Source organism: Balaenoptera physalus, assembly GCF_965194825.1.
Source record: "Balaenoptera physalus genome assembly, chromosome: 11".
NCBI classification, from domain to species: Eukaryota; Metazoa; Chordata; class Mammalia; order Artiodactyla; family Balaenopteridae; genus Balaenoptera; species Balaenoptera physalus.
Window position 1 is genome coordinate 38,274,368 of NC_138896.1, and position 26,167 is coordinate 38,300,534.

General features: G+C 51.2%; 2 protein-coding genes across 4 annotated transcripts in view; one reads left to right on the top strand and one right to left on the bottom strand.

Moving 5' to 3' along the window:
- CPNE5 (copine 5) overlaps positions 1-4,405 on the top strand; it is a 98,471-nt gene extending 94,066 nt beyond the window's left edge. For all 3 annotated transcript variants that reach the window (XM_082412595.1, XM_082412596.1, XM_082412597.1), the window contains one exon: positions 3,014-4,405. In XM_082412595.1, the coding sequence (XP_082268721.1) occupies positions 3,014-3,343 (330 nt within the window). In that variant the 3' untranslated portion in view covers positions 3,344-4,405. The remainder of the gene's footprint in view (positions 1-3,013) is intronic.
- A 78-nt stretch (positions 4,406-4,483) lies between these two features.
- Positions 4,484-26,167, bottom strand: part of RAB44 (RAB44, member RAS oncogene family) — a 41,916-nt gene continuing 20,232 nt past the window's right edge. Inside the window, exons 3-14 of the mRNA XM_082412697.1 lie at positions 23,013-23,124; positions 21,141-21,315; positions 19,733-19,879; positions 18,977-19,067; positions 18,474-18,569; positions 16,287-16,474; positions 14,238-15,700; positions 10,520-10,601; positions 9,388-9,502; positions 8,215-8,316; positions 6,239-6,315; positions 4,484-4,747 (exon numbers count right to left, since the gene is read on the bottom strand). Of these exons, the coding sequence (XP_082268823.1) occupies positions 4,657-4,747; positions 6,239-6,315; positions 8,215-8,316; positions 9,388-9,502; positions 10,520-10,601; positions 14,238-15,700; positions 16,287-16,474; positions 18,474-18,569; positions 18,977-19,067; positions 19,733-19,879; positions 21,141-21,315; positions 23,013-23,124 (2,739 nt within the window). The 3' untranslated portion in view covers positions 4,484-4,656. The remainder of the gene's footprint in view (positions 4,748-6,238; positions 6,316-8,214; positions 8,317-9,387; positions 9,503-10,519; positions 10,602-14,237; positions 15,701-16,286; positions 16,475-18,473; positions 18,570-18,976; positions 19,068-19,732; positions 19,880-21,140; positions 21,316-23,012; positions 23,125-26,167) is intronic.

Below are 26,167 nucleotides of genomic sequence, written 5' to 3' on the forward strand. Positions count from 1 at the left end.
GCAAGGCAGGAAGGCCAGGGCTCCCAGCAGGGTGAAGTAGCAGGAGGTCTGAGCAGGGTTCAGAAGCAAGAGGCAGGCCTGGGCCTCCTCCTCCACGACCACTCGCTGGAACAGCCAGTTGGGTAGTGATGCAGTGAGGCCCAGGACCCACAGAGCAGCAGGTGGACACCCAGGCCAGACGGGAGGGCCACGTCAGGCCAGGCCACTGCCACGTGGCACAGAAGAGCCATGGCCACCATGCCATAGAAGGTGCAGAACATGGTGGCGTTGTTGGCAGTCTGGCTGATGGTGCAGATGGTGGGGCCCAACCACCAGTCCTGCCGCAGGAAGCTCAGAAGGACCACGGGCACCACCCAGGCCAGGAAGAGCAAGTCAGACAGCGTGATGCTCACCATGAGGCTGTTGGTCAAGGTGAGGAGTGGTGGGGGGCGCCCGGACCCCAGCCCACCACCAGCAGCATCGGTCCATTGGCCAGCAGCCCCACCAGCAGGACGAGGCCACAGACCCCGGCAAAGACGAGTCGGAGCCGTTGCTCAGGTGTAGCTGTGAGCCCGGTGGTGGATGTGGCGTTGGCCTCCATTCTCCTGCTCTGGACACACAAGGACAGTATAGAAACCTGCCCAAGGGCTGCCTCCCTCTTTCCCTGTTGAGCCCCCTCCTTTCACAGACCCCTGCACACAGTGGGTGCCCTTGGCGTGCACCAGCCCCTTTAGACCTCACAACAACCTGATGGGATGGGCTCCATCAATTCCCTGGGTTCAAATCCTGACTCTGCTCCTTGGGAGCTCCATGATCTCGGGAAAGTTACCTCACGTTTCTCTACCTCAGTTTCCTCAACTGTAAGGAAACGAGGAAATAAAGGAAATAAAACAGGTGTCAACAGTAACTGTCACTAAAGGATGAGATTCAGGTAATTTTCATTTTCTTCTTTTTGATTTCTGTATTTCTCAAATTTCTGCAGGGAGTACAAATTGAATCTGATAAACATTATTTATATATTTAGCATATATATTTATTATAGTATATATATTTAGTATATATATTTATTTATTGTGTATATATATATTTTTTTAACAAAACCTTGCCCTGCCTGTGAAATGAGCAAGTTTTTTTTTATATCTTTATTGAAGTATAATTGCTTTACAAAAATGAGCAAGTTTTAATTTGAAGTTCAAGTGGGAAAATGAATGTGCAAGTGCTTTGAGAAGGTATAAAGCCCCAACCAGTGGTTCCCAAGCATGTCTACACATTGGGATCAGTTGAGGAATTTCAAAAATAGTAATACATGGGTCACACCCCCAAAGACCGGATTTGATTGGTTTGGGCTTTGGCAGTTTTGAAAGACCAGCCTGGGAACCACTGCCCTCTGTGGTCATGCTATGCGGGTTACCTGGTGGTGGGGGGTGGGGATGTGCTGCACCCCAGCTGTCAGATCATCCTCCTCACCCCTACTCCATCCGACATGTTGGGGACATGGGGAGCCCCCAAATGAGAGAACTCAGGCTGGGAGATGGGGTCAAGGCATCCCAGAGTTGGCTCAGGGGCTGATGTCGCCATCTGCTTTTCTCCTACACCAGGGGGTGGAGGCTGGAAAGCCCCTCTGGTAGTTGGCTCAGAGCCAGGGCTGGGGGTCCCCTAGGTCCCTCCTGCAGAACCCTGCTTGGAGGACTTGTTTGGTCTCCGGGACCCAACGGCAGCCACTTGCCTGAAAACAGCTGAGAAGAGACCAGAGGGTGGGGATCTCTATAAATTCTGCCGCCAATGCCCCAGATCTCAGACTCTGGTTCCAGGGGCTGCAGGGGAAGGACACTGTTTCTGAGCCACTCTCTAGGCATTTGTCATTGCTTTTTTATTTCTTCTACATGGCCCAGGCTTGCCTGCTAATAATATGAAATATGATTGTAGAGGGGGGGAGGGAAAGGGAGAAGGGAAAAGAGAAGGCTCAAAGGACCTTGCCCCTGCTCTATCTAAGCATCCATACCTTCCTATAAGACGCTCTATAACTTCAGGGTTAAGCTTATGGGGCACTGGAGCCTGGGGTTAAAGCCTTGCTCAACCACTTGCTTAGCTATGTAACTGTGGGCAATCTACTCAATCTTCTATGCCTAACTTTCCTTATCTGTAAAATGGGGATAATAACAGGCCCCATCTCAAAGGGTTGATGTGAGGATTAAACGAGGTAATACAAGCTAAGTGCTCAGAACAGCGCCTGGCACATAGTAGGTGCTTGGTAAATGATGGTTATTGTTCTGATCCTGCCCACCCTCAGTTCCAAAAAGCTCTCTTCTCTGACACCCCTGCCCAGGCTCCATCTTATCCCCCTGCTCTCCCCTTCTCACGCCACACCCTGAGACCCATCAACCTAGTCCCACCCTCCATTTCTTAATCAGCCTCAAGCTAAGTTATGACCAGAGCCCCCTTGGCTGACATGCCCTGAGAACTCACCACTTGCCTGGAAGTTCACTCTGAAGTCTACCTTGAGTCCCTCCTGCTGCTCTCCTCACCTTCCTTGTGTTGCTCTGAGGTTCCCGGGCCCTGCTTGGTGACTTGGAGCCCTTTGACACCAGGAAAGTCTAGCGCCCCCTCTGTAGCTGTACTCTGCACAGAAGCTGGATCCAGCCAGAGAAAGCCAGGAGAGGCTTCTGGGCAGGTGTGCAGTCCCTTCTAGCACCCCACCTCCAAGGAACTTGAGCTAGCTGCCTGAGGTGGGATCAGAGCTGAGATGGGAGGGGCAGGCAGAGAGGCCATTTCTATACTGGATCCCCCAAAGAATAAGGGCTCTATCCACTCTACTGGCTCCCCCAGGAATCACACCCTGCTTACCTGCCTCATTAACTCACTGGCCCATAGGACAGAGATGTTGGTGCCTGCCAGATCCCCAGACCCCTGAGAGAGAGCCATTAGCAACAGTAGGACCTGCCCCCCACTCTCAGCCAGGGCCAGGCATCATTTACCCCAGCTCACCTCTCCCTGTCCCTCTGTCTGTCTCTGTCTTTCTCTGAGCCTACTACAGCCTAGAACCTGCTCAGAACAGGAGGAGGTTTGTGGACTGACAGGATCCAGGAAGGGAGAAGACATTGGCGCTAAGAAAGAATCAGTGAGCGGGACCCGTAAGAAATGGTTGTATCACAGGAATCATTCTGCATTTACTAGTCTAGAGATTGAATGGGATCCATTAAGGGCATCTGATCTAACCCTCCGGTGGCTTCTGATACCTGAATCTTCCCCACCTCACCTCTTTGCCAAGTGTTACCTGGCTTTGGCTTGTATGCCTTTAGTGACAGAGAGCTCGAAGTCTTTTAGAACTGAGCAGAGGGATAGGGGCCAAGAGTGGAGACTCTGATTAAACTGATTGGAGGTCTCTTTCCTCTATCTCATGCCCTCCTCTTTCTCCTTCATGCTCTCTCTCTGTACCTCTGCCTCCGGAACTGTATTTGCTTGTCTCTGTATGCAACTGAGCTTTCCTCTGATTCAGCTGAGGAAGTCACCAGTACCCGAATGATTACAAAGTACCAAACTCAGCACCCTGCCCACACTGGACCGCAGTACCTGGTGAGCATTATTTTGGTTAACGGTAAGATGAGACAGTCGACATTTACAGCAAACACAGATGACAGGAGATAGTCCAACACCAAGAGGCTGTCTAAGACTCTCAAAGCAAGCTCCCTAAGGGCACTGAAATTCCCAGCCCCAGGCTGTAATGTGCAGCCACCTTTCAGGAGGCAAATGTTGTGCAATTCTGGGAACTCTCACAAAAGCTCCAAAGAGGAACCCTTGAGTAATCTGAATCCAGTTTCCCCTGCTGCTCCCCAGGCTTTACAAGCCACACCCCAGCTGCGCCTCAAGTGTATCCAGAGATTGACACGTCAAGGCAGAGGGCTGCACCAGGGGCACCATGGCATGGGGGCAGGAGTGGGATCCCCAAATGTGGCCCCTTAGAGGCACATCTTGGGGAAAGAGAGTGGGTTTGGGGCTCAGGGAGACAGGGGGGGATGGAGCACATCAGGGGCCATCAGCACATCGCTCTTCCCCAGGAATCGGATTCTGCTCGAAAGAACCCCATGCTTGCAAACAGATACAGTGAGTGTGACAAGGTTCACCGGCTTTGCCAGGCATGGAACAGTGGGGTTGCTTTAATAAACAGTGTACTTTGCGATTAACAGGCCATATCAATATGTAATCAGCACCAAAGCAAGCTCTTTGAAAAGTTTCTCTCCCACCCCTCCACATTTGCTCTTATTTCTGACTACATAAGCAATACCCAGTCATTATAGAAGATCTGAAAATACAAATACATATAAGAAGGAAAACACCCTCACACATTTACCCTGTAATTTTACCACCCAGAGATGTTTTGCCAATATTGTGGTGTATTTTCCTTAAGTCACTTTTCTAGACTCTTCTTTCTTTATAGAGTTTTAACCCCTCCCCCCCTCCCCCCCTCCACCAGCCTTATTACTCAGAAAAGTCCTTTGGAGTACAAAGGGCAGCATTAGTGCAGCCACTCCCCTGGGATCCAAGTCCTGACCCGAGGAGGATTTTCCTGAACTTCCAAGCTGGCTGCCTCTGTCATTGCTGTGTCCAGACAGGTGGGACAGGAGCCGAGGAACAGGAAACCCAGGGAGGTGGCCCGCCTACCCTGGCCAGGCCAGGTGCTCAGGAGCAGCAGCCAGCTCTCTTCGGTGGCCTCTTGGGGGCCACCTCCACCAGTGAGCCCTTCAGGCGGTCTTCTTGCATCTTGAGTGACCTGCGTGAAGACGCCTGGGCATCAGTCCTCTCTCTCACCTCCCAGGGGCAGCAGGGAGGGGCCCAGGAGTGCAGCTGGGGGGCTGCCCCCCCCACCGAGCTTCCTCTCTCCCAGCTGCTCTGCCCCTGTCCTGCGTTCCACATAGCACCAGAAAAATGGGACCACGGAGACTTCGGCTTCCTGTCTCTTTTCTGGCATTCTCTGTAGCCTACTGCATGCCAGGTGCAAGGGACTCTGATTATGACAATGAAGCCATCATGTCCTTGCCTTGAGTAGTGAGAGAGACAGAGAGGGGAAGGGGCAATCAGGACCCAGGAAAGGGGAGGCACACAGAGGGACTTCACACCAGGTCCTGGAGGGATTTAGGGAACAAGGAGGCAGAGATGGAGCTGAGACTGAGCGGTGGGCAAGGGTTCACCAGCAGAAAAGAGGGAGGGGTGTGTTCTAGGCAGAGGGCAAAAGCTCAGTGTTGAGAGATAGCTTGCGTGTTGGGGAAGCAAAGCCCCTTCGTTCATTCATTTATTCACAATATATTTACTGTGTGCCTGGCGCTGTCCTAAATCACAGAGCCTAAGGACTAAATGGTCAGAAAGAAGCCTTGGAGGCAGCAAGCAGGGATTCAGGGCTCTGCCGGCCAGGAAGCCACATTCAGGAACTTGGGCTTTTATCCTAAAGCAAAGGGAAGCCACTGAGCAGTTTCCTGTCGGAGGGATCTGGCGTGATCAGGTTTGCAGTTTAGCAAGCTCACTCTAGCTGCTTTGTCAGAGAACGGGCCCAGAGATCATCTGGTCTAATACTCCTCCCGCCTCACTTACTTCATTCATTTATTGAACACCTAGTATGTGCCAGGTCCCAGGAGGAGGGGCTGAACAAAACAGGCATGACCCTGCCCTCCAGGAGCTACAGCCTGGTAGGGAAGGCAGGCAGCAAAAAGAAAACAGACAAATGCATGTGCAACTACAGTTTGTCAAGAGGGGCTTTTTTGTTTTTTTTTCAAGAAGGGCTTTGAAGGACACAAACAGAGAAGGTAATCCAGAATAGCGGTGGGAGGGGGTGTGGTCAGGGAGGGTCCCTCTGAGCGGCTGAAGCTTATGGGGGGGGGCGGGCGGGGAGATGGTACTGGAGCCAATACAGGCCACTGAGAGGCATTTGGATTTTACTCTAAATGCACTGCATTATTATTACTTTTTTTTTTGGCCGTACCGCTTGGCTTGTGGGATTTTAGTTCCCCAACCAGGGATCAAACCCGGCCCCCCCGGCCACTGCACCAAGGCTCAGAGAGGGGACGGGAGACTTCCCAGAGGTGACGCAGCTAACAGGCCTGGTAGAATTGGAGTGAGGAGACTCCGTGCAGTGTTCTCTCTCCTTCCCCAGACTTCTGAGCCCTGTGCTTTCACAGGTGCTTCCTCGGAATGGGCCTTCCCCTCCCACATGAGTCAGCTGAAGGCTGTCCAGAAGATTCTGGGTGGGGAGCAGCGGGGCGGCACTCACCGGGCCAGGTTCACCACAGGCTCCAGGATGTTGTGACCCAGGGCAGCGCTGCACTCTCCAAAGGAGACCCCCAGCTCCTGCAGCCAGACAGATAGGGGTACAGGTGCCGTGGGGGAGACCACTGAGAGTCTAGGTGGCAGTGCCCACCACCAAAGACCTGATCATCAGACAGAGTCCCACCCAGTACACCCCCAGGCAACCCCAACAGGTAAGGCAGCCCATCTCCGTCTCCTTGTGGCCCATAGTGCCCAGCCTTGGCCCTCTGCCCACTGTCTCTCCACCCTGGCTGGACAAGGTATCAAAGATGCCACCTAGAAAACTCCACAGCATTCAGAGTGACGGTGGGAAGCCTGTGTCCCAACTTGGAGAATTGTCCTTGGGGACATTTTTAAGTCATTAGTTATATGTATTTTTAATTTCAAAAATATTTAATTGGGGGAAATATTTGAAAATGTAGCATAAAAAAGTAGAAATACAAAATATAAAACACTCCTGTTAGTGTTTGAGTATATAGTTCCATTCTATTTTATATAACCCTTTTATTGGGGGGTGAGCGTGGTGGGCTAAACGTCGTTATACTTTATTTTTTATTTTTATTTTTTTAAAGCATTATTCATTTTAATTAATTAATTAATTAATTTAGTTTTAGCTGTGTTGGGTCTTCGTTTCTGTGCGAGGGCTTTCTCTAGTTGTGGCAAGCGGGGGCCACTCTTCATCGCGGTGCGCGGGCCTCTCACTGTCGCGGCCTCTCTTGTTGCGGAGCACAGGCTCCAGACGCGCAGGCTCAGTAGTTGTGGCTCACGGGCCTAGTTGCTCCGCGGCATGTGGGATCTTCCCAGACCAGGGCTCGAACCCGTGTCCCCTGCATTGGCAGGCAGATTCTCAACCACTGCGCCACCAGGGAAGCCCACGTCGTTATACTTTAGGTTAAACCATATGAAAGTGCTGTTTTGATAGACACCAAACAGTCAAATATCAGCAATCTCATATGATTCAACCTAACCTATACCCAGAGATGCAGCTGCTTTTCTGACTTCACATTATATTGTAAGCATTTCCTCCACACCCTTAAATATTTTTTAGAACAGGATTCTTAATGGCAAATGCTAGCCTCTCACATGAAGCTCCACAAATTAACCACCAACTGTTGCCAAAGGTTTGTTCTTATAAATAACACTGTAAAGAATATCCTCATACAAATGTTCAATTATACATAATACACGGGTATCCAGTACATCATTAAGAATTATTATTTCTGACTCTTTCCTTAGGATAAATTGCTAGAGGAGGAATTACTGTGTCAAGGAGATGAGCTACTACTTTTAAGAGGAAAAAGTTCCCACCAACCAGGAGTCACAATGATGACCTCATGATCAGGAGAAATGAGAAAAGAAACAGGAAGGAAATACGATATGGAAATGCCAAGAGGGGTGGTGTCAGAGGTAGGGCAGGGAGCGAGTCTTTGTTCCACCTTTATTATTCTCCAGATTTTCTGGAATGTAGTTCAGTTCTATTCATAAATAAATAGTATCCACTGTCCCCTGTCTGATGACAGGGATTTTGATGCAATCTTCCCAGGGAAGATTTTGGGTCTTAAGATAGAATAAATTAGAAGGAATGTTATGTTAATTAGAGACCAGAGATAAAATTAAGATTTGATTGGGAATTTTAAGTGAAGCTTAAAAAGATTTTGACTCTGAAGATATTTTTATGTAGGTCAGGACACTGTGGGGATTTGCTAATTCAACAGTGAGGTTCAATGTCACGCCCACTGTTACCGTCTGGTGTTTAGGTCTTAGGCCCGGGTGGGTGGGAGGCTGTCGGTCTTTGATTGGGCAAGGGCAGGAACTCTTTGATTGGGCAAGGGCAGGAATGGATCCTTCTCTGTGGTCTAGGCCAGGGTGACCTATTCATTACCCTCAGGGAGGGGTCTGCCCAACCCAGGCTGGGGGAGGGGCTGATGCCCAGGTACTCACCTGGGCCAGTTGCTGCCCAGCCTCGGTGGACACTTGCCGATCCTCCTCACAGTCTGTCTTGTTTCCCAAGAGAAGGATGACCATGCTGTCAGACACTGCATCCTGTACACAGAACATGTTCCCTCAGCAACACATGTTGAGCACCTGCTGTGTGCCAGGCCCTGGGTAGATTTGGCCATGCTCTCCAGGAAGCTGACTGTGTGCCACTTCCCTCCACACATGCCCACATTTCCATATCACACCCACTCCACACTCTTCCCACCTCTGACACTTTCCCTTCCATCTGCAGTGAACCTACCCCCCTCTCTGCCTGCAAACATGTCACCCACTTTCCAAGGCCAACCTCAAAGTCACCTCCCCCAGGAAGCCTTCCTAGATTGCTCCTGCCTATGCCCCTCTTTCCTGCCTGTGTTGAACAGCCCAGCATTTGATTACGCAGGCTGCCTTGGCTCATCTCCTAATTGTTTCATGGATAATAATAATAATACCTTCTGTTTACTGTATATCAGGTGCTGTGCTGAAAGCAGTTATATCAGTTAATCCTCACAACTGCTCTATGAGAAAAGTTGGGAAATTGAAGTTCAGAGAGTTGAAGTCACTTGTCCAAGGTCACAAAGTTGGGATGGGATAGTTGGGATACAAACCCAGGTCTTATCAGAACCCAGAACCCAGCTCCCCTCATGTATCACCTTATCCTGCTTCTCTTGCATCTCTTCAACTAGACTAGAAATTTCTAGAGAGAAGACAACATGTCTTTCTTCATACCCCTCTTCTGTGCTAGCACATACTGCAGAACTTCAGCATGTATACATACAGCAAGTAAGTACGTAGGGGAAAGAACTAGAGATGTGTGAACAGAGGAATGATCCCCTAGAGTGGCACTAGACTTGCATTATCCCCAGGTGTTAAGAAGACATCACAGAGCTTCTGTATATAGGAAAAAAATGGTCACAGGATAAAGGAGAGAGTTTGTTTTGGAGGCCGTACTATGTGGTTGTAGTTTCTTTGTACTACTATGTTCCCAGCCCATCCAGCCACATACCCTCAGTAGATTATGTCACCCATATGTCTGCTGTGTCATTTGTAATCCTGGGAGAAAAGAGGGAGTGGGAAGGATACAAGTTCCCTCTTGACTCCACACACGGGGGCCAACCCCAGCAGCCATCGGCTCACCTGGAGACAGTCCAGCCAGTAGCGCACATGGGCAAAGCTCTCCTGGGAGGTGACGTCGTACATGAGCACCACTCCATCAGCCTTGCGGAGCAGCTGCCGCGTCACGCTGTGGTACCTGCCCAGAGAGTCCGCATCAGGCCATGCCAGGCGGCCTGACCCCAAGCCCTGACCTCTCTAGGCCTCAGCCACTCCATCTGCTTCTAATTGCTTCCCAAAGAGAACGTGCACGTATTTTCCTTCTTACAGTGTGCTTATTGTTGAATAGGTAACAGTCTTCATGGCTCAAATTTCAGAAGGTACCAAAGGGCACCCCGTGAAAAGTCTCTCCCAGCCAACCCCACCCTCATCCTGCAGCCACCCCCAGAGGCAGCCAGAGTTACCCATTTCTTAAATAGTTTCCCAGAGGTATTTTATATCTATACTGATACATAAATGTATATGTACACACACACACATATACCCATATACACACTGTTTAAACAAATACGGTGTAAAACACTGTACCTATTAATATTCAGTATTCTGTACTGTGTTTTATCCACATTATAAAATGTCTTGAAGATATTTCCCTATTGGTACATAAAGAGGGTCCTCCATCTTTTGTGTGGCTTCATAATATTCTATTGTGTGGAGAGACTCTAATATATTTAACTGGTCCATTACTGATGGTGTTTAGGTTGTTTCCAATGTTTCATAATATAAAGAGTGTTGCTATGAACAGTCTTGGTCCCTTTGATATTATAGGCATGTATGAGTTTATCAATAGAATGAATTTCTAGAAGTAGAACTTCTGGGTCACAGAAGATGTGCCTTTTCAGTTTTGATCACTACGGCTTAACCAGAAAGTGGAAAGCCAGCGTTTTCAGAAGGACAGGCGACTGGGTGGCTGTCCCCTGTTGGGACGGCCATCACAGGTGCCCCGCCATGCTGAGGGGAACTCTGGGTCTGCTGTCCTGTCTCCTGCATGGGGACTGGACTCATCTCTCCATCCCTGACCTCCTGAATCATCAGGGGTAGAAGCTGCATTTGCACTTGGTTGCCTCTTAGCCCATGTTGGACTCCTCAGGGTCAAGGCTGCCCTCCACTCCTCTGCAGTCCAGGCTCAGCCACTAATGCCGACAATGCCCGTTACCTCTCCTGGCCAGCTGTGTCCCAGAGCTGCAGCACAAAGCACTTGTTGTCCACCAGCAGGTTTGTGACCCGAAAATCCACTCCTAGGACACACAGAGGAGAGTCAAGCTTACTTTCAAGTTACCATCCCGGACTTGCAGCTGAGACCTGCCTGAATACATACCTGTCCCCAGTACCAGCCAGGGTGGGATGGGAACCTCCAGCTGCTGGGTTTCCCTTTTGCTCTCCAAATCCCATCCATACTTGAGGGCCCACATCCTCCAAGAAGCCTTCCCTGACTACGCAGCTCCCACTGCACTGCCGCCCTGAGAGTTGGCCAGCGTGAGGCACCTTGCATTGTTTTTACCTCTACAAAAAAAAAAATCTGTCTTCTCAACTGCACGGCAGTGTTTATTCCTCAGGCTACTCAGGAAGATCAGTTTTGTTAATTTATTTTTTATAATACTTCTTGTTTCATTCCTAATTATTGCATGCATCTTCCCCCTTTACCCAGACAGCAGCCTAGGAGGGTGGAAGGAATGTTGGCTTCAAGGATGACCAGTTGGGCCGTGAGTTGTCCACCTTCTGCTGCTATGCGGGCTGTGTGACCTCAGGCAAGTCACTTCACCTCTCTGAGCCTTCCTTCCTCATCTGCAAGGTGGCAATTTAAAAACACCCACATCACTGGGTGGTTGGGAGGATTAAATGACTTATGTCCAAGGTTCAGCCTAATTTCTAGGGGGTGCTTAGGAGGTGGTAATTTTTATTATCACTATGAATTCTCATCTCCCTGAGCCCCAACTCCTCAAATTTCACAGACCCACCCTTCCCTGTGTCATGGTTCTAGACACCTCCTATGCCTGGAAATATGGAAGTAATAGTGAAGTCCCAGGGAGGTTTGGAATCTTTGGGGAGCACCTTCCAGCCAACCTCTACTTCCCAGGGACACCAGGCGGGGTGGGGCTGATAGAGAGGGGCTGCTTTATCCATGCTGAGCCCACTGCAGGGCCCAGACCAGCTCAGGAAAGGGGCATCTCCTCATATTATCCCTGAGCTGGTAAGACCTTCCTCAAGGTCTAGGTCTCTCATGACAGCCCCCAGAAGCACCTGCTGCTGTCCCTGGTGGTGACTGAAGCCACAGACCACCCCCCACACCCATGCTCTCCACAGGAAGCTGGCAGAAGTGGCAGCTGGGAGTCCTGACCTCAGCAAAATGCTGAAGCAAAAGTCTGTCTGTAGCATCCACTTCTCTTTTTTTTGGCCGCACCATGTGGCATACTGGATGCGGGATCTTAGTTCCCGACTAGGGATCGAACCCGTGTCTCCTGCAGTGGAAGCGCAGAGTCTTAACCACTGGACCGCCAGGGAAGTCCCTCCGTTTCTCTTTACTGCCCTCTTTCCTCAAGGTCTAAGGAAGCCCAGGGTCTGCAGAAACTTCTGAGGTTATCCAATCCCACCCCCCGAGATGATATCCAGCCTCTGCTTAAATACCCACTGTGTGATCTACTGAGCAACCCTAATCCTAACTAAACCCTTGCATTTAGTAACTTAACTCCCACTTTCCACCTCCCTGCCCATCACCCTCCTCAATCCACCCATGTAACCCCACACCCTCCCCCAAACATGTTACAACTTAACCACATAAACTGTTAGAAATATAATGTTTTCAGCTTCCCAAGTAATCTGCTATTTTACATGAACAACCCCAGGGAGAGGGCAAGGCTGAACCCATAAGAGGGTAAAACTTCTGGAGTGGGGGCGCGTGCTTTGAAGGCAGGTGGACCCGGGTTTGAACTTTGGGGCCCAGGTAGGGCAAGAAATTTAACTGGGTCTTCAATTCTCTGTTCTCCTCATCTGTAAAATGGGGGTAGATACGGAGAAGCCTCAAAAAAATGCACAATCAGCTATAATTTGATTGGCTCTGGCTCTGGTCCTCCACCAGCCCTGTTCTCAAATGGAGGCAGGTGAGAAAGGGGGGTGGGAATGGAGCAGGGTGATGCTGAGTGGGGAAATGTTTATGGCTGAGGAAGCAGGAATCGTCCCCAGTGATAGTTAAACCAGATGGATGACAGCCACCAAGGGCACCAAACCACAGCTAGCAGTGGGACAGATTTGGATCCCGCACCTGGATCTCAGGTCCTCCCAGCTGGCTAGCAGTGCATGCAGAGTTGCCTTGTCTTTTTACAGTTATGCAATCTGTATTTTTCTCTACTGAATTTTGTGGAAACTTCTTACCACATAATAATGGGAGAGGCTCAATCACAGGGAGGGCTGATGTAAGGAATAAGGCATGTATGCCTGGTGCATTGTAGGTGGTCAGTAACCAGTAGCTTAGGTGATTAAGGATGGTGGCCTTGCAGACCCTGTGACCCTGTTCAACATCAGACCAGGCCTCCTATGGGTCCCCTTTTCCTGACAACACTGCATTTTTTTTAAAAAAGTATTTGTTTATTTATTTATTTATGGCTGTGTTGGGTCTTCGTTTCTGTGCGAGGGCTTTCTCTAGTTGTGGCAAGCGGGGGCCACTCTTCATCGCGGTGCGCGGGCCTCTCACTATCGCGGCCTCTCTTGTTGCGGAGCACAGGCTCCAGACGCGCAGGCTCAGTAATTGTGGCTCACGGGCCCAGTTGCTCCACGGCATGTGGGATCTTCCCAGACCAGGGCTCGAACCCGGGTCCCCTGCATTGGTAGGCAGATTCTCAACCACTGCGCCACCAGGGAAGCCCAACACTGCATTTTTAACTATCTCCCCAGGTGAGGATCCTCAGGCAGAGAAAGTTTCAAGAACTTGTCCTGGGGGGCCTCTCTTACATAACGTTTGAGAACTTTATCCACTGGTCTAGCACTGATCCCCATCAGCACGCACCCTGATGGACACAAAGACATGAATCCTTCCAACTTTGCCCCTAAGCTGGCTGTTCCCACGAGCTCTTTTCTGTGGCTCTATGCAATGTTCAAGTGGCCACATATCCCAATATTTTTAAAGAGAGGAGGCTTTGTGCTATGGGACATTTCATTTGCAAAAGCCACTGAATTAGACATTATCAGAAGTTTACTTATAATAATAACCATAAAAATAACTAATATTGAGCACTTAATACATGCCAGATATTATTCCGAGAACTTGATATGTATTAACTGAACTAATTCTCACAGCCCCTCTATGAGGTCAGCACTACTGTTGATCCCATTATGCTCAGAGGGGTTACATAATTTGCTCAAGTTCATACCACTAGTAAGAGGCAGAGCTGGATTTTGAACTCAGGCACCTGTGTTCCTAACTTACCCCACTCTACAAACACATTCTGCGTAAAATATTCAACTTGCCAAAGGCCACTTCCTGCCAGAGTCTGGCTGACTGGCCTAGGGTTGGTCCTGAGCAAATTCAAGCAGCAGGGACCCTGTGCCTGCGGTGGCCTGCCCAGGGGCCACATGGGTGGAGACCTGCTTGTTTTCACCATCAGCCAGTGCTGGCAGCTAAATTGCAGGGTGCTTTATTGATGTGGTACATTATTAGCTAATCAGATCAATGCAGAAAAAGCAAATTACCTGTAATTAGAGATGATTAGTAAAATAGCCAGATTATGCCCATATAAAATAATGTCTAATGCAGGGCCTGTGGTGAGGGCAGAACCTACAGCTTCCTGAGGGATGGCTTGCTCTGGGCCTGCTCCAGCTCTTCAGCCTGGTCCCCCGGGTCTCCCCTCCCTCCCCTGCCGCCCTCCCCAGGTGGCCCTTACCCACAGTAGCTGTCAGCCCAGTGGCGAAGGTGTTCTGGTGCAGCAGGTGCAGGAAGGATGTTTTGCCCACATTCGAGTCTCCCAGGAAGATGACGTGGAAGGCGTAATCAGGATTGGCCAAAGACTCACTGGCCGTGCGGTCCCGTGGGGATGGGGTCAGCCCAATGCCTCCGGAGTCCATTCCTGGATCTTCAGGCCTGTTTTCTGCCCTTGGCTCCCTGGATTGAGGGGGCCCTGGTTCTTCTTCTGCGTGAGTGGTTGTAGGTTGGGGCCTGGGCTGGGCTTCCAGCTCAGCCCTGGTGGGGAGGGTTTGTGTGGGCTCCTGGGGCCCTGCTGCATCCCCAGGCTGAGCCCGTGTTGGGGGAGAGCCCCTTGAAGGTGATGGTTTTTCAGGAGCTGGGGCTTGTGCCTCAGCCTGAGCCTGTGCTGTGTCAGGTGGGAGAGGAGCAGGTGGGGAATCGTGCTGGGGGAGTTCCGAGTGCCCAGTTTTCAGGCCATGAGCCTCAACGGACAGCTCTGACCTGAAATCCTGCCCTCCTTGGTCCCCTGCTTTCCTTTCGTCAGCCCTGGGCTCCTCTTCCAGACTCTGGTGGGGTAGGGCAGGCAGCCCTTCAGGCCCAAGGACCTGGCTGTGAACTTCCTGTAGTCCCCCAGGACGGCCCTCCTGTGCATCTGGGCTCAGCTTGCCCTGCTCCAATCCCTCTGTGGGAGCCTGACCCACAGGCTCCAGGCCCTGGGAGGGCTCATCCAGCCCTGCTGTGAGGGCTCCAGCTCCTGAGGACCCCATCCCTGGCTCAGAGCCAGCGGCATGTGGGTCCTGAGGGAGGGCCTCTCTCTGCCTGGGTGGCTTGGCTGGGACAGGCCCAGGCCCGGGGCCCTCATCATCTGGGTATGAGGCCTGGAACTGTTCACTGGGCCCAGCTGGGGCCTGGGGAGGGGGAGAGGTCACATGAGGAGGGGCCCCATCCTCCAAAGGAATGAGCACTTTGAGCGCAGCTGCCACCAGGCCCCCTGACTCCCCGGCTGGAGCCCCTGGAAGCCCCCAGCGGAAGTGGACCCCAGGGCTAGGCCCTGACTCCTCCTTAGGTTCCAGGCTGGGGGGCTCTCCAGTCTGCTCTGGGCTGATGTCCTGCCCCTCTGGGTCCACTCCTTTCTCTTCCTTGGTCCAGGAAGGCACCCCAGGGGGGCTTCCTGGGGACCCATCTGGATCTGAAGGTGGCTCCTGACCAAAGAGAAAAGCACGTGGCTCTGACGTGGAGATCTGCCTGACCGCTCGGGGTGTCTGGGGGCCTGAGGAGGCTCTCGGAGCTGGGGGTGGGCTCCTGGAGAGCTGCAGGGCACTGTGGCGGGTGCCGCTGAAGCTGCTGCAGAGCTGGTCCCAGTCATCACTGTCCCCAGTCAGTCCGGGCAGGGGAGCCTCCTCAGAGGAGACTGAGGCCTTCTCCTCACCTGCTCTGGGGACACTAGAAAGGGTGTGGGAAGCTAAGGTCAGGGGAGGGGCGGGTAGAGGTCACACCAACCCTGTCGGCATCCATCACCACTGGGTGTGCACCTCACCGCTAGCCTTTCCTCCCAGTCTTCCCTTTGGCAGCGCTTCTGTCCCGGCACACACTCCCTACCCTTCCCCACCTCCAATCCTGCTCATCCTTCCAGGCCTATATGGAGCCTCACCTCCTCCAGGAAGCCTTCCCTACCATTCTGGCCCATCCCACTCCTCTGACCTGTAACGAGTAGACTGGGTGCTGTACCCGCCAAGGATCCAGCACTGCACTAGCCTGTGTGTGTGTGTGTGTGTGTGTGTGTGTGTGTGTGAATCTCAGTTGTGTGACTCATATGTCACGTGTGTCTGGGCACATGACTTTCCCCTGTCTGTCTCCTTGTCTGAGAAATGGGCATGATAATCCCAGCCTGGCAGGGTTGTTGAGAGGTTTAAGGCGGGAGTCTGTGTGCTCTGGGCACTGAGCAGAGCCTCGGAGAACTCAGAGCCACCCTCCCCTCTTCCAGGAAGCCCCTGGTCTCCAGCCCAGCCCAGGGGTGGCAGCTACTTGCCTCGGTTCCTCCTCCATCTGCCAGGACACATGGCCCTTGGTGGCATTCAGGTGCCCCCTGGTCACCTGCAGCTGCCCCTGCACCTCTTCCAGCCTCCCAGCCAGGTCACGCTGGGCCTCCCGAAGCTGCTGGTTCTCCGAGCTGGCCTCCTGGTGTGTGCTGCTGAGGTGGTGGAGTTGGGCCTCCAGCTGCAGGAGGTGGAGGGTGAGGAGGAGGGAAGCCCAGGTGCCCTTCAGGGGAACAAACAGCCTCCCAAGGCCACTGTGGGGCACAGACTCCAGGCTCCTGGAGACCCAGCTTAAAACATAGGATAGGGGCGGGTGGGGGCGGTTGTTACCCCCTCACTGGCCTAATTAGCTCCATTACCTCCCACCCGGGAGAGACACTGGAATTTTGGGGATGGGAAAGAGAGAGGGAACTGTGTAAGAAACACAAACTGCCAGCACCACAAGGGCCTGAAGCATACATGGGATCACACCCTCCTCTGCTCAACGTTCTGCAATGGCTGCTCATCTCTGAGCGCATCTGGTCTACAAGGAGCTCCTGATCCAACAGCAGGTCACAAGACTGGGAGATGGAGAGCTTCTTGACCATGCCGAACGGAAGGCAAAGCCCTCACAATAGCCTCCAAGGCCCTGAACAGTCTCCCCCCCCAACCCCACCTCTGTTACATCTCTGACCCCCTCTCCCACTACCACCCCCCAACCTGCTCCCACAGTCTGTTCCAGCCCACAGGTCTCTTTGCTGGTCCTTGGACATTCACAGCACATCATACCCGCCTCAGGGCCTTTGCACTTGCTATTCCCTCTGCCTGGACTGCTCTTCCCCCAGATAACACATGGTCCACTCCTCACCTCCTTCAGGTCTTTCCTCCAAAGTCATCATCTTAGTGAGGCCTTCCTTGACTCCCCTATCAAAACCCTTCTGTCCCCCTGCCCTGCTTTACTTTATTCTCCTTAACACTTTCACTATCTAATATGTTATAGATTTTACTTGCTTATTTAGTTTATCATCTCTCTCTCTGACTAGACAATAACTCCACGGACAGGAGTTATTTGTGTCTATTATGTTCCTCAGAACCTAGAACAGTGCCTGGCACATAGTGGTTGAACCATAAATAGTTGTTGGGTGAAGGAATGAATAGCCTTGCGGGGAGAGGCTTCACACCCACAGGGGACAGGACAAAATGGTCCCATGTGGAAAGTCTAACCTCTTCCCTTGGTAGAAGGGGCCCGCCTCAGTTTCCAAGGAGCAGCTACTGCAGAGGCACCTGGGAAATCAACCCATGTCAGGAGGGTGAGACCAGGTAGCAGGACCAGCCAAGGCAACAGTGGGGAAGGCTCTGGGAACCTGGTCCAGTGCTGAAGGAATGCAGGTTGTCCTGGTTACAACAGATGGTGGTTTTACTAAGGTCAGTGGTCTGGAAGTTGAGGAGGGAAGAGAAAATGGGGCAGGGTCTCAGACCCAAAGGCTTAGCACAATGCCAACTGGAAGTGACTATAGGTTACGAGACCTGAGGTGTTGGGGTAGCAGGTATTCTGACCAGGAAGCTAGGTCAGGTTCAGCGACAGTAACAACTGTGATATGTAAAGCACATACTACCAGCCAGGCACCGTCTTAGGCCCTCAAATATAGTATCTCTAATAATCACAGCAGCCTTCTAAGGCAAAAGTTCTGATCTCCATTTCTCTAGTAAGGAAACCAGGGGTCAGAGAGGTTAAAAACCTGCCCAAGGTGACTCAGCTGACAATGGAGATGAAAGTTGAACACCATCCTATCACCAAGCTTCTCCAACGCTGAGACTTTGTGTTTGCCCAGTGCTTTCCTGTTTCAAAATGCTTTCCCATTTATTACCTCATTTGACACAACTAGCTGGGGAGATGCAGTAGATGTGGCTATTCCCATTTTACAAATGGAGACACTAAGGCCAAGACAAGCAAAATTATTTCCTCAGATTTGCATGGTTTTTAATTGGAACAGCAGGAATTTGAACTTGGACCTTCTGACTCATGTCCCAGTACTTCCACTGCACTACCCGGCCTCATCTCAGAAAAAGGCCAGAGACATGGCTTTCCTAGGGGCCAGCTCTGATGCAGGAGCCCAGTGAGCCCAGGGAACCCTCAGGAGATGGGTGTCAGGGTCTGTGAATCCTCAGAAATTGGGCTCCCGGGGAAACCCGTCACTCACCTCTTTCTGGCCCTCAGTCAGGCGCTGCACCGCACGTTCCTTGGCCTCCAGGACCTCCTGCATCTGGGAGCTGAGGGCCAGGCCCCGGGAGTCGCTCTGGGGAGCAGAAAGGTCTCAGCCCCCGTATTGCCGAATCTAAGACCCAGCTGGACTGGGCTGGCCCTCCCCACACTTCACCTCCACCCAGGCCTAGGGTGCAGGGTCCAGGATGTCTCAACAAGGAGGGGTCTCGGACAGCTGCCCTGGCTCAGGCAATAGGAGACAGAAACCCAGAGAGCAGAAGGAGTGGCTCCAGGAGACACGCGAGACCTGGCAGAGGTGAGCAGGGGGCCCAGGCTCAGCACTCCCCACCCCGCCTCTCTGAGGAATACGAGCTCAGGGATATGAGAAGATCTACTCCCAGCAGCCTCCTGCTGCCCCACACTGGCCAGTGGCCGGCCCGCTGCTTGGCCAGCAGGGGAGTTCAGGGAGGGAGGAGAGGTTGGCTGTCGCGGAGAGCCTACCTCAGCCTGCAGCTGCTGCTTCTCCTGCCGGATTTGCTGCTCCATCTCCTCGTAGAGCTGCTGGACCGTGCGATGGTGGTCAGAGTCCCGCCTGCAAGGGGTGGGGGGCGGGGCCAGGCAGCCCATCAGCACCCTGGGACCCTGCTGCTGGCAGAGGTGGTCTGGGCCTGGGTTTGCAGCCTATGCTGCTGTCCACCTCACTCTGCCAGCGGTCACTGACCCCTGTCGCCCTGAGAACAGTCACCCCAGTAACAGCTCCTGACATATATGCCCTTGATATAGGTCATCGGATCCCATCATGCCGACTCCCATAACCATCATCAAGATGTTGGTTCCTGTGGCCCTGTCTCATAGTCCCCAAAGCCCCATCACTCTGTCCCCACTTCCCGCTGTTGCTGTCCTCCTACCCCCATAACTCAGACTCCCTGGCAAGGCTGTGCCCATGCCAACCCCAGGATCACCACATGCATTGTAATCTATGTGAGTGCTGCCCTGGAGTTAGGTGCCACAGTGGCCCTGCACCAAGACACACTGACCTTTCCCTCTTTGGCTGAAGGCCTAACTCTGTCCTCCCCAGTAGGTCCCCTTAGTCACCCCTTCTTCCAGTTCAGCTCTGCCCGTCCAGCTCCCAGGCCCTGCAGTGGACACCTGGCCTCCATTCTTTGGAGCTGAGAGAATTCAATTAAGATTCAACTAAAATGTAACGAGCACCCACCGTGTGCCAACACCGGGCAAGGCACCCCGGCCCCAACTCACTTCCTCAGGGTCAGCTCCAGAACCTCCTTGTCGGTCCGTGCTTCCTGCAGGCGACTGTTCATCTTGGCCAGAAAGCCCTCCAGGTTGCCTTCCAGCTGGGGCTCCTCCTGCTGCAGCTTCCTCCATAGCTGCCAGATTTCCGCCTGCCTGGGAGGGGAGGATAGCCAGAGATTAGACACGAGGTGGGACCAGGAGGCAGGGGGAGCCCCACTCCTCGGCTTTAACGGCAACGCTCCAAGAGACTTGGGCACCTGGGCCACGAAAATCTATTTACACCCTACAAGGTGAAGCTCAAATGCCACCTCCCCCAGGAACCTTTCCCAGTTGTGCCCTTTCCCTTCGTGAATCCCCACAACACTTTGTCTCTCTATGGTTTGGTGATTAATTGTGGGGTGGGGGAACTTGGGAGTCCGATGGCCCAGGGCTTCCATCTGTCTTCTCTCTTCTCCCACTCTAGCTGTGTGACCTTTAGCAAGTCCCATGCCCTCTCTGAACTTATTCATAAAATGGCCACTGGAGAATGAGACACACCCAGTGAAAGCACTGGCTTGGGGTCTGGCACCCAGTTGGCACTCAATAAATGCTGCTTTCACATGGATTTAACTAGGTCATGAAGACAGATGCCTGAGGGCTGAGCCCAGGCCAAAGCTGCCAAGTGGGTAAATCACTCCCCACCACACCTGTCCCGCCAGGCTGCACCCCAATCCCACCCTGCCTGCCCCACAATAGCTGCCCCACCCTCTGAGAGCTTGTCCTCACAGAGACCTGCGGGGTGGGAGAAACTGGGAGAACCTGGGCAGACAGGTGAGGGCGATTCCCTTGTTGGTTCTAACAGACCCAGTGGGACCTGGGGGGTGTGAGAGGGGCATTTCTAGGCAGGAGCCCCTTCTCTAAGCATGAGTGAACGCCAAAAGCCCAGAGCCTGAGGCAGTCTCCAAGCTCTCCTGTCTCCAGTCCTGCCCAACTCAAAGCATCACCATGCCTGAAAAGCATCCCCCATCATACCCCTGGGGGACCCTCTTTTTGGCACCCTTGGGGAGCTTTGCATTTTTAAGAATTGAGTCCCCTTAGGGAGCTGACCCTTCAACTCGCTAATCCTTCTGAGGAGTGACCATGTAGGGCAGGACAGGGAGGGAGAGGTTGAGTGGGATGGACTCCTAGTGGGTAGGCTTTCTCCACACGTGGCTTCATTTAATCCCACAGCAGCTCTTATGCTCACTCTGTGGCCGGGGAAACAGAGGTCGGAGGTTAGGCTACTTGCCCGCAGTCGCACAGCTAACAAGTGGCTAAACCAGGATTTCTGCCCAGCTCTACCTGGTGGCTCCCACTCGACCTTGTGTGCAGGAGAGTCCTCAACACCACTGACCAGCAGTGGCTCTCCCTGCACCCACAACCATGCTGGCCTTACTCGGGAAGTGAGTGGCTGGCTGCCGGTTGCTCCATGAAGGCAAAGAACGCCTCCTTCTCCTCAGTGTCGGCCTCCTCCCGCACTGGGAAGCTGGTGGCTACAGATCCTCGCTTGGAGGACTGTGGCCTCCTCCTGTGGAGCCTGTGGGTGCTCGGGCTGGAGCCAAAGATGTTCTCTGTGAGACAGAGGGGTGCAGAAGGGAGCAGAGTGAGGTTCAGCTCAATCCCTTGACCTCCCACCTTGCCTTGCTCCAGTCACTGGGGAAATCATTATATCTGTGTCAGTCACATTTTACTGGGCCAGGGTCATACATTCCTCACATCAACCTTTGGCGTCTACTCAAGGTAGACACTGTGTCCCTTTTACAGATGAACATCTGAGGTCCAGAGAGGCCAAAAGACTTGCTGGAAGTCACACAGCAGCTCCACGGTGGCCAACACAGTCTTTTCACTCAGTCAAGGGATATTTATTGAGCATCTACTATGTGCTAGGGACAAAATTGGCCAAAATCCCTGCCCTGGTGGAGCTGACAGTCTATGAATGCTGAAAAGGACACTTTTTTTTTTTTTTTTAAAGTAGATTTGCCAAGTGAGCTAAAGGAATGAACAGGGTAATTTCCACTGAGAGACGAGACAGAGTCTACTTTAGAGGGGGTGGTTAGGAGTGTCCTGAGGAAGTGACACTGGAACTGAGATGTGACTAACAAGAAGGAACAAGCGATGTGGATTTCTAGGGAAGCATATTCCAGGCTGAGAGAACAGCACATGCCAAGGCCCTGAGGTAAGAGCCAGGTTGGCATGCTGGAGGAGGCGAGTGGTATTGAGTGAGCCCAAGAGGTTGGAAGGGTCTGGATGGTGCTGGCCTGTAGGCCCTGGGAAGGGGGTTGAATTTTGTTCCATAGACCTTGGGAAGTCCCCAGTATAGTGGGCACAATGGACACAGATGTGAAGATGGCCTCTTGGGGCTACATGGACAAAATGTTCCCTCTGCCCCACTCCCGATTCCAGACCCTCATTTCCCCTCCCTACCCCCAGCTTCTCAATCACCAGAACTGGAGCAACCACCTCCTGGGGCAGCCCCAACCTATAAATGCAGATTCCTGGCCTCCCTTCCTGTTGTTCCCCAAACTCTTGGACACTCAGCAGACCGGAGAACTCCAGATGGCTTTGCAGACATTAAAAGCTGAACAGTGCTTTTCAGGATCTCTGCAAGGACACCACTCCTTCCATTCCTTGGGCCAGAAGGTCTTCCCCCATCAAGCTCAGCAGGAATATTGTGCACCTCCGGCTTTGGTGTCTTTAGGTCCTTCTGGGCATGTCTGGAGAAGCCGGTGTTGGAGTAACCTTGGCCAGTGAGGGCTAAGGAAGGGCTTGGGAAGCCCCCACCCACTAAACATCACCCTCTGCTGCTCCCTGGGGCCTCGATTTCCTTTAACCAAAGCCAGAATATGACCTTCTTCAGGCAGAAACAAGGCCTGTGGTCTCAAGAACAGGTGGTGCTTAAGCTCTTGCTCAAGGGAAAACTTTTACTGGGGAGAAGACAAGGGAGGCATCAGAAAGCAAGCCTGGAGGCCTCTCTGGAGGAGGGGGATGCTCAGGGGAGCCGCCAGCCAGTAACTGCTCTCTCTGGTGGAAAGGAAGTCAAGTCTCCTGGGCTAGAGTCTTCAGGCTCAGCTCTGCCTCGAACCAACTGCCTTTGCATTCAGGCTTAGTGTTCTCCTCTCCACAGAAATCTGTATCATCATCCATGCTCAGAACATGGGCATGTTATGAAGGTCCTGTGATTGGTAGGGAGTCCTGAGGTCTTTCCTGTCTGCCCAGCCTTGCCTCATGCTGGGCATACTCCCCAGAGGCCCCCCCAGGACAGACATACTGAGCCCAGAGCTGAATTCTTCAAGGGAGAGGCGTCCCTTCCGCTCCACATCCACCCAGTCAAAGATCATCCCCGGCTCCTCCTTGCTGCCCAGGAAGCTGAACTTGGCCACCTGCAAGGAAGAGGTAAGTTGGGCGCTGTTCCCACTGGGGAGGGCTCTGGACCACCCTCAGAAAAGGAGAAGGTGTTTGTCTTCAGCCATCCCCACCTCCCCTCTCCCCAGTTTTGGAATCCCACCGCCAACCTGACCTCAAGGCCGACCCTTGAGGCTCCTGGACCCTATCCAAGGCCGCCCTCTCAGCAGTGCCTTGAACTTTGTCCACACCTTTTCCCTTCCTCCATCCAACATCAAAACCTACCTGTTCTGAGTCTCATCCCTTTAGGACTCTAATAAAGGACAGTAGCCAATCCTCCCCAGAATGTGTTTATCAGTCTTCAAAAATTATCTAAAACTATTCAATGATGCAGTATAACAGACTATGTTCTGAATTAAAATATTAATATCTAGTTTAAAATTTTAATTAGAACTTGGAGGACTTCCCTGGTGGTACAGTGGTTAGGAATCCACCTGCCAATGCAGGGGACACGGGTTTGAGCCCTGGTCCAGGAGGATCCCACACGCCGTGGAACAAGTAAGCCCATGCGCCACAACTACTGAGCCTGCGCCCTAGAGCCCATGAGCCACAACTACTGAGCCCGCGTGCCACAACCACTGAAGCCCATGCGCCTAGAGCCCGTGCTCCACAACAAGAGAAGCCACCCCAATGAGAAGCCCGCGCACCGCCATGAAGAGTAGCCCCCGCTGGCCACAACTAGAGAAAGCCCGCACACAGCAACGAAGACCCAATGCAGCCAAGAATAAAATAAATAAATAAATAAATTTATTTTTTTTTAAAAAAACTTGGAATTGCTTGTTCATGTTAAATATAGAATGAATCCTAGATTATTTTTTTATTACATATGGGTTAGGATTAGGCTCAGATGTATTCAGCAAAAACAAACTAACAAACAATAACAGAAAAACTCAAATAGCTGAGGCTTAAATAATAAAAGCTGAGATAAGTAATCTGACGTATTCGGGCCAGGGCTGCTGTGGCAGCTCCACTATGTCTGCAGGGCCTCAGACTTCAAGCTCGAGGCTTAACTGTCCCTCAGTGCCACCCTCCACATGAAGGTGAAAGAAGCCTCCGGAACTCAGAAATCTCTATTCCAGACAACAGGATGGAAGAAGCAAGAAATAAAGGTGTCCTCCTTTCCTCAAATGAAAATAATTCCATCCCACCTTTCCCAGATGCATATATTTTACATAGCTGCAATATTATGATGTATATAATGCTGTACGTTTTTTTTATCCATAATTTCTTCACATCCATAACTCTCATTGAAATTGCTCCTTCGTACTCTTGAATGGGTGTTCCAAAATTACTTAACTTTTCCCCTATTCTTGGACATTTTTTGGCTCTGTTTTCACTTCTATAAATAAAATGCAATGAATACCGAAAAGAAAATTATCTAAAACTTGAAAATAAGTACAAAGAGTGGACGGCACATCCTTTCAGTATTCTACAGGGGGGTCAAGGCCACCCAAGCATCTTCTAGATTCTGTGAATGTACTTAATTCAACACATGGTACTGATTAGGGGTCCCAGACTAAATGAAGTCACATGTTAACTTGTAGATTTTGTCCAGGAGAGATGTAAATAACTTTTGTCTGACAGAACAGATAACCCCAAAGATTTATGGCCTGTTGTACATTAACCAGCTTTAAAAAAAAATCTATCTCAGCAATCCGATTCTAACATTTCTTTGTTAAATTGTCCAGCTTTTAAAGTGTTCTTTCAACCATTCATAACATCTCTCATTAATAAATGAGTTAAATAAAACCTCTGGTATAGACTCATTTTATTTTTGTCTAAGGGTCATGATTTTACCTTTTTGGAAATTCTAGTTTGACAGTTTTGGAGGTTCATGGAGATGCCCCAGTGGACTCAGCTGTCAGAACCCAGTAAACTGCATTGCTGGAAAAAGAGCCCCAGATGGACTCTGGGAACCCAGGAACTTTTTTTCTTGGCTCTTGAAGGGAATCCCAAGTGTGGCAGAACTTTAAGTTTGCTGACTGTTTCTCTAGTTTTTACGTTTTTGTTTTTACTGATTTTCTGCTTCTGGTTTTGGTGGTAACCATGATGGGGAATTCCGTTTTATGGACTGACCATTTGTAGATCTCCATGGGATACGTGAAGGAGACCTAGTGTCTGTTGGTTGAGAGACAACAGAAAATCTGGTTTGCTAATCCTTTGTTGTTGGTGGTGGTGTGTTTGTTTTTCTAGGTGTGACCTCAAATCGGTTAAGAATTTTGTGCCCTCTGGGGAGGAGAACAGCTCTTTGAAATCTGAACTGGAGAGTTTTTGTTTCTGTGTTTACTTTTGACCTGTGGCTAGGGTTGGAGAAAAGAAGCCCTGTCTGTGTGTCTACATGTCTGTAATTCAGAACGGCCCTTAACTCTCATTTTGAGTGTGAATATTTTTCTGTATCTGGGTATTAATGACTTAGAGTACTACATCTCTCACAGGGGTTCTGTGTGGATTGGTTTGTAGAGACAAATAAATGTTTATATAAATCTAATGGCCCCCAAAGTCACAGAAAAAAAAAAAGAAACTGAACTTCTAATGCTTTAAATGTGCTGGACTTAAAAAAAAAATCCCTCTTACAAGAAATTGCTAACTAAGAAAACTTTTAAGGATCCAGGTTCAGATAATTAAGGTGAATCTTTGACAAATTAAATTAAATTGGTTTAGGACTTCCCTGGTGGTGCAGTGGTTAAGAATCCACCTGCCAATGCAGGGGACACGGGTTCGAGCCCTGGTCCGGAAGATCCCACATGCCACAGAGCAACTAAGCCCGTGTGCCACAACAACTGAGCCCGTGTGCCACAACTACAGAAGCCCAGGTGCCTAGAGCCCATGCTCCACAACAAGAGAAGCCACCGCAATGAGAAGCCTGTGCACTGCAATGAAGAGTAGACCCTGCTCACCACAACTAGAGAAAGCCTGTGCACAGCAACGAAGACCAACGCAGCCAAAAATAAATAAATAAAATAAATTTATTTAAAAATTTAATTAATTACTTAAATTGGTTTAATAATTTTGGTTTACAAA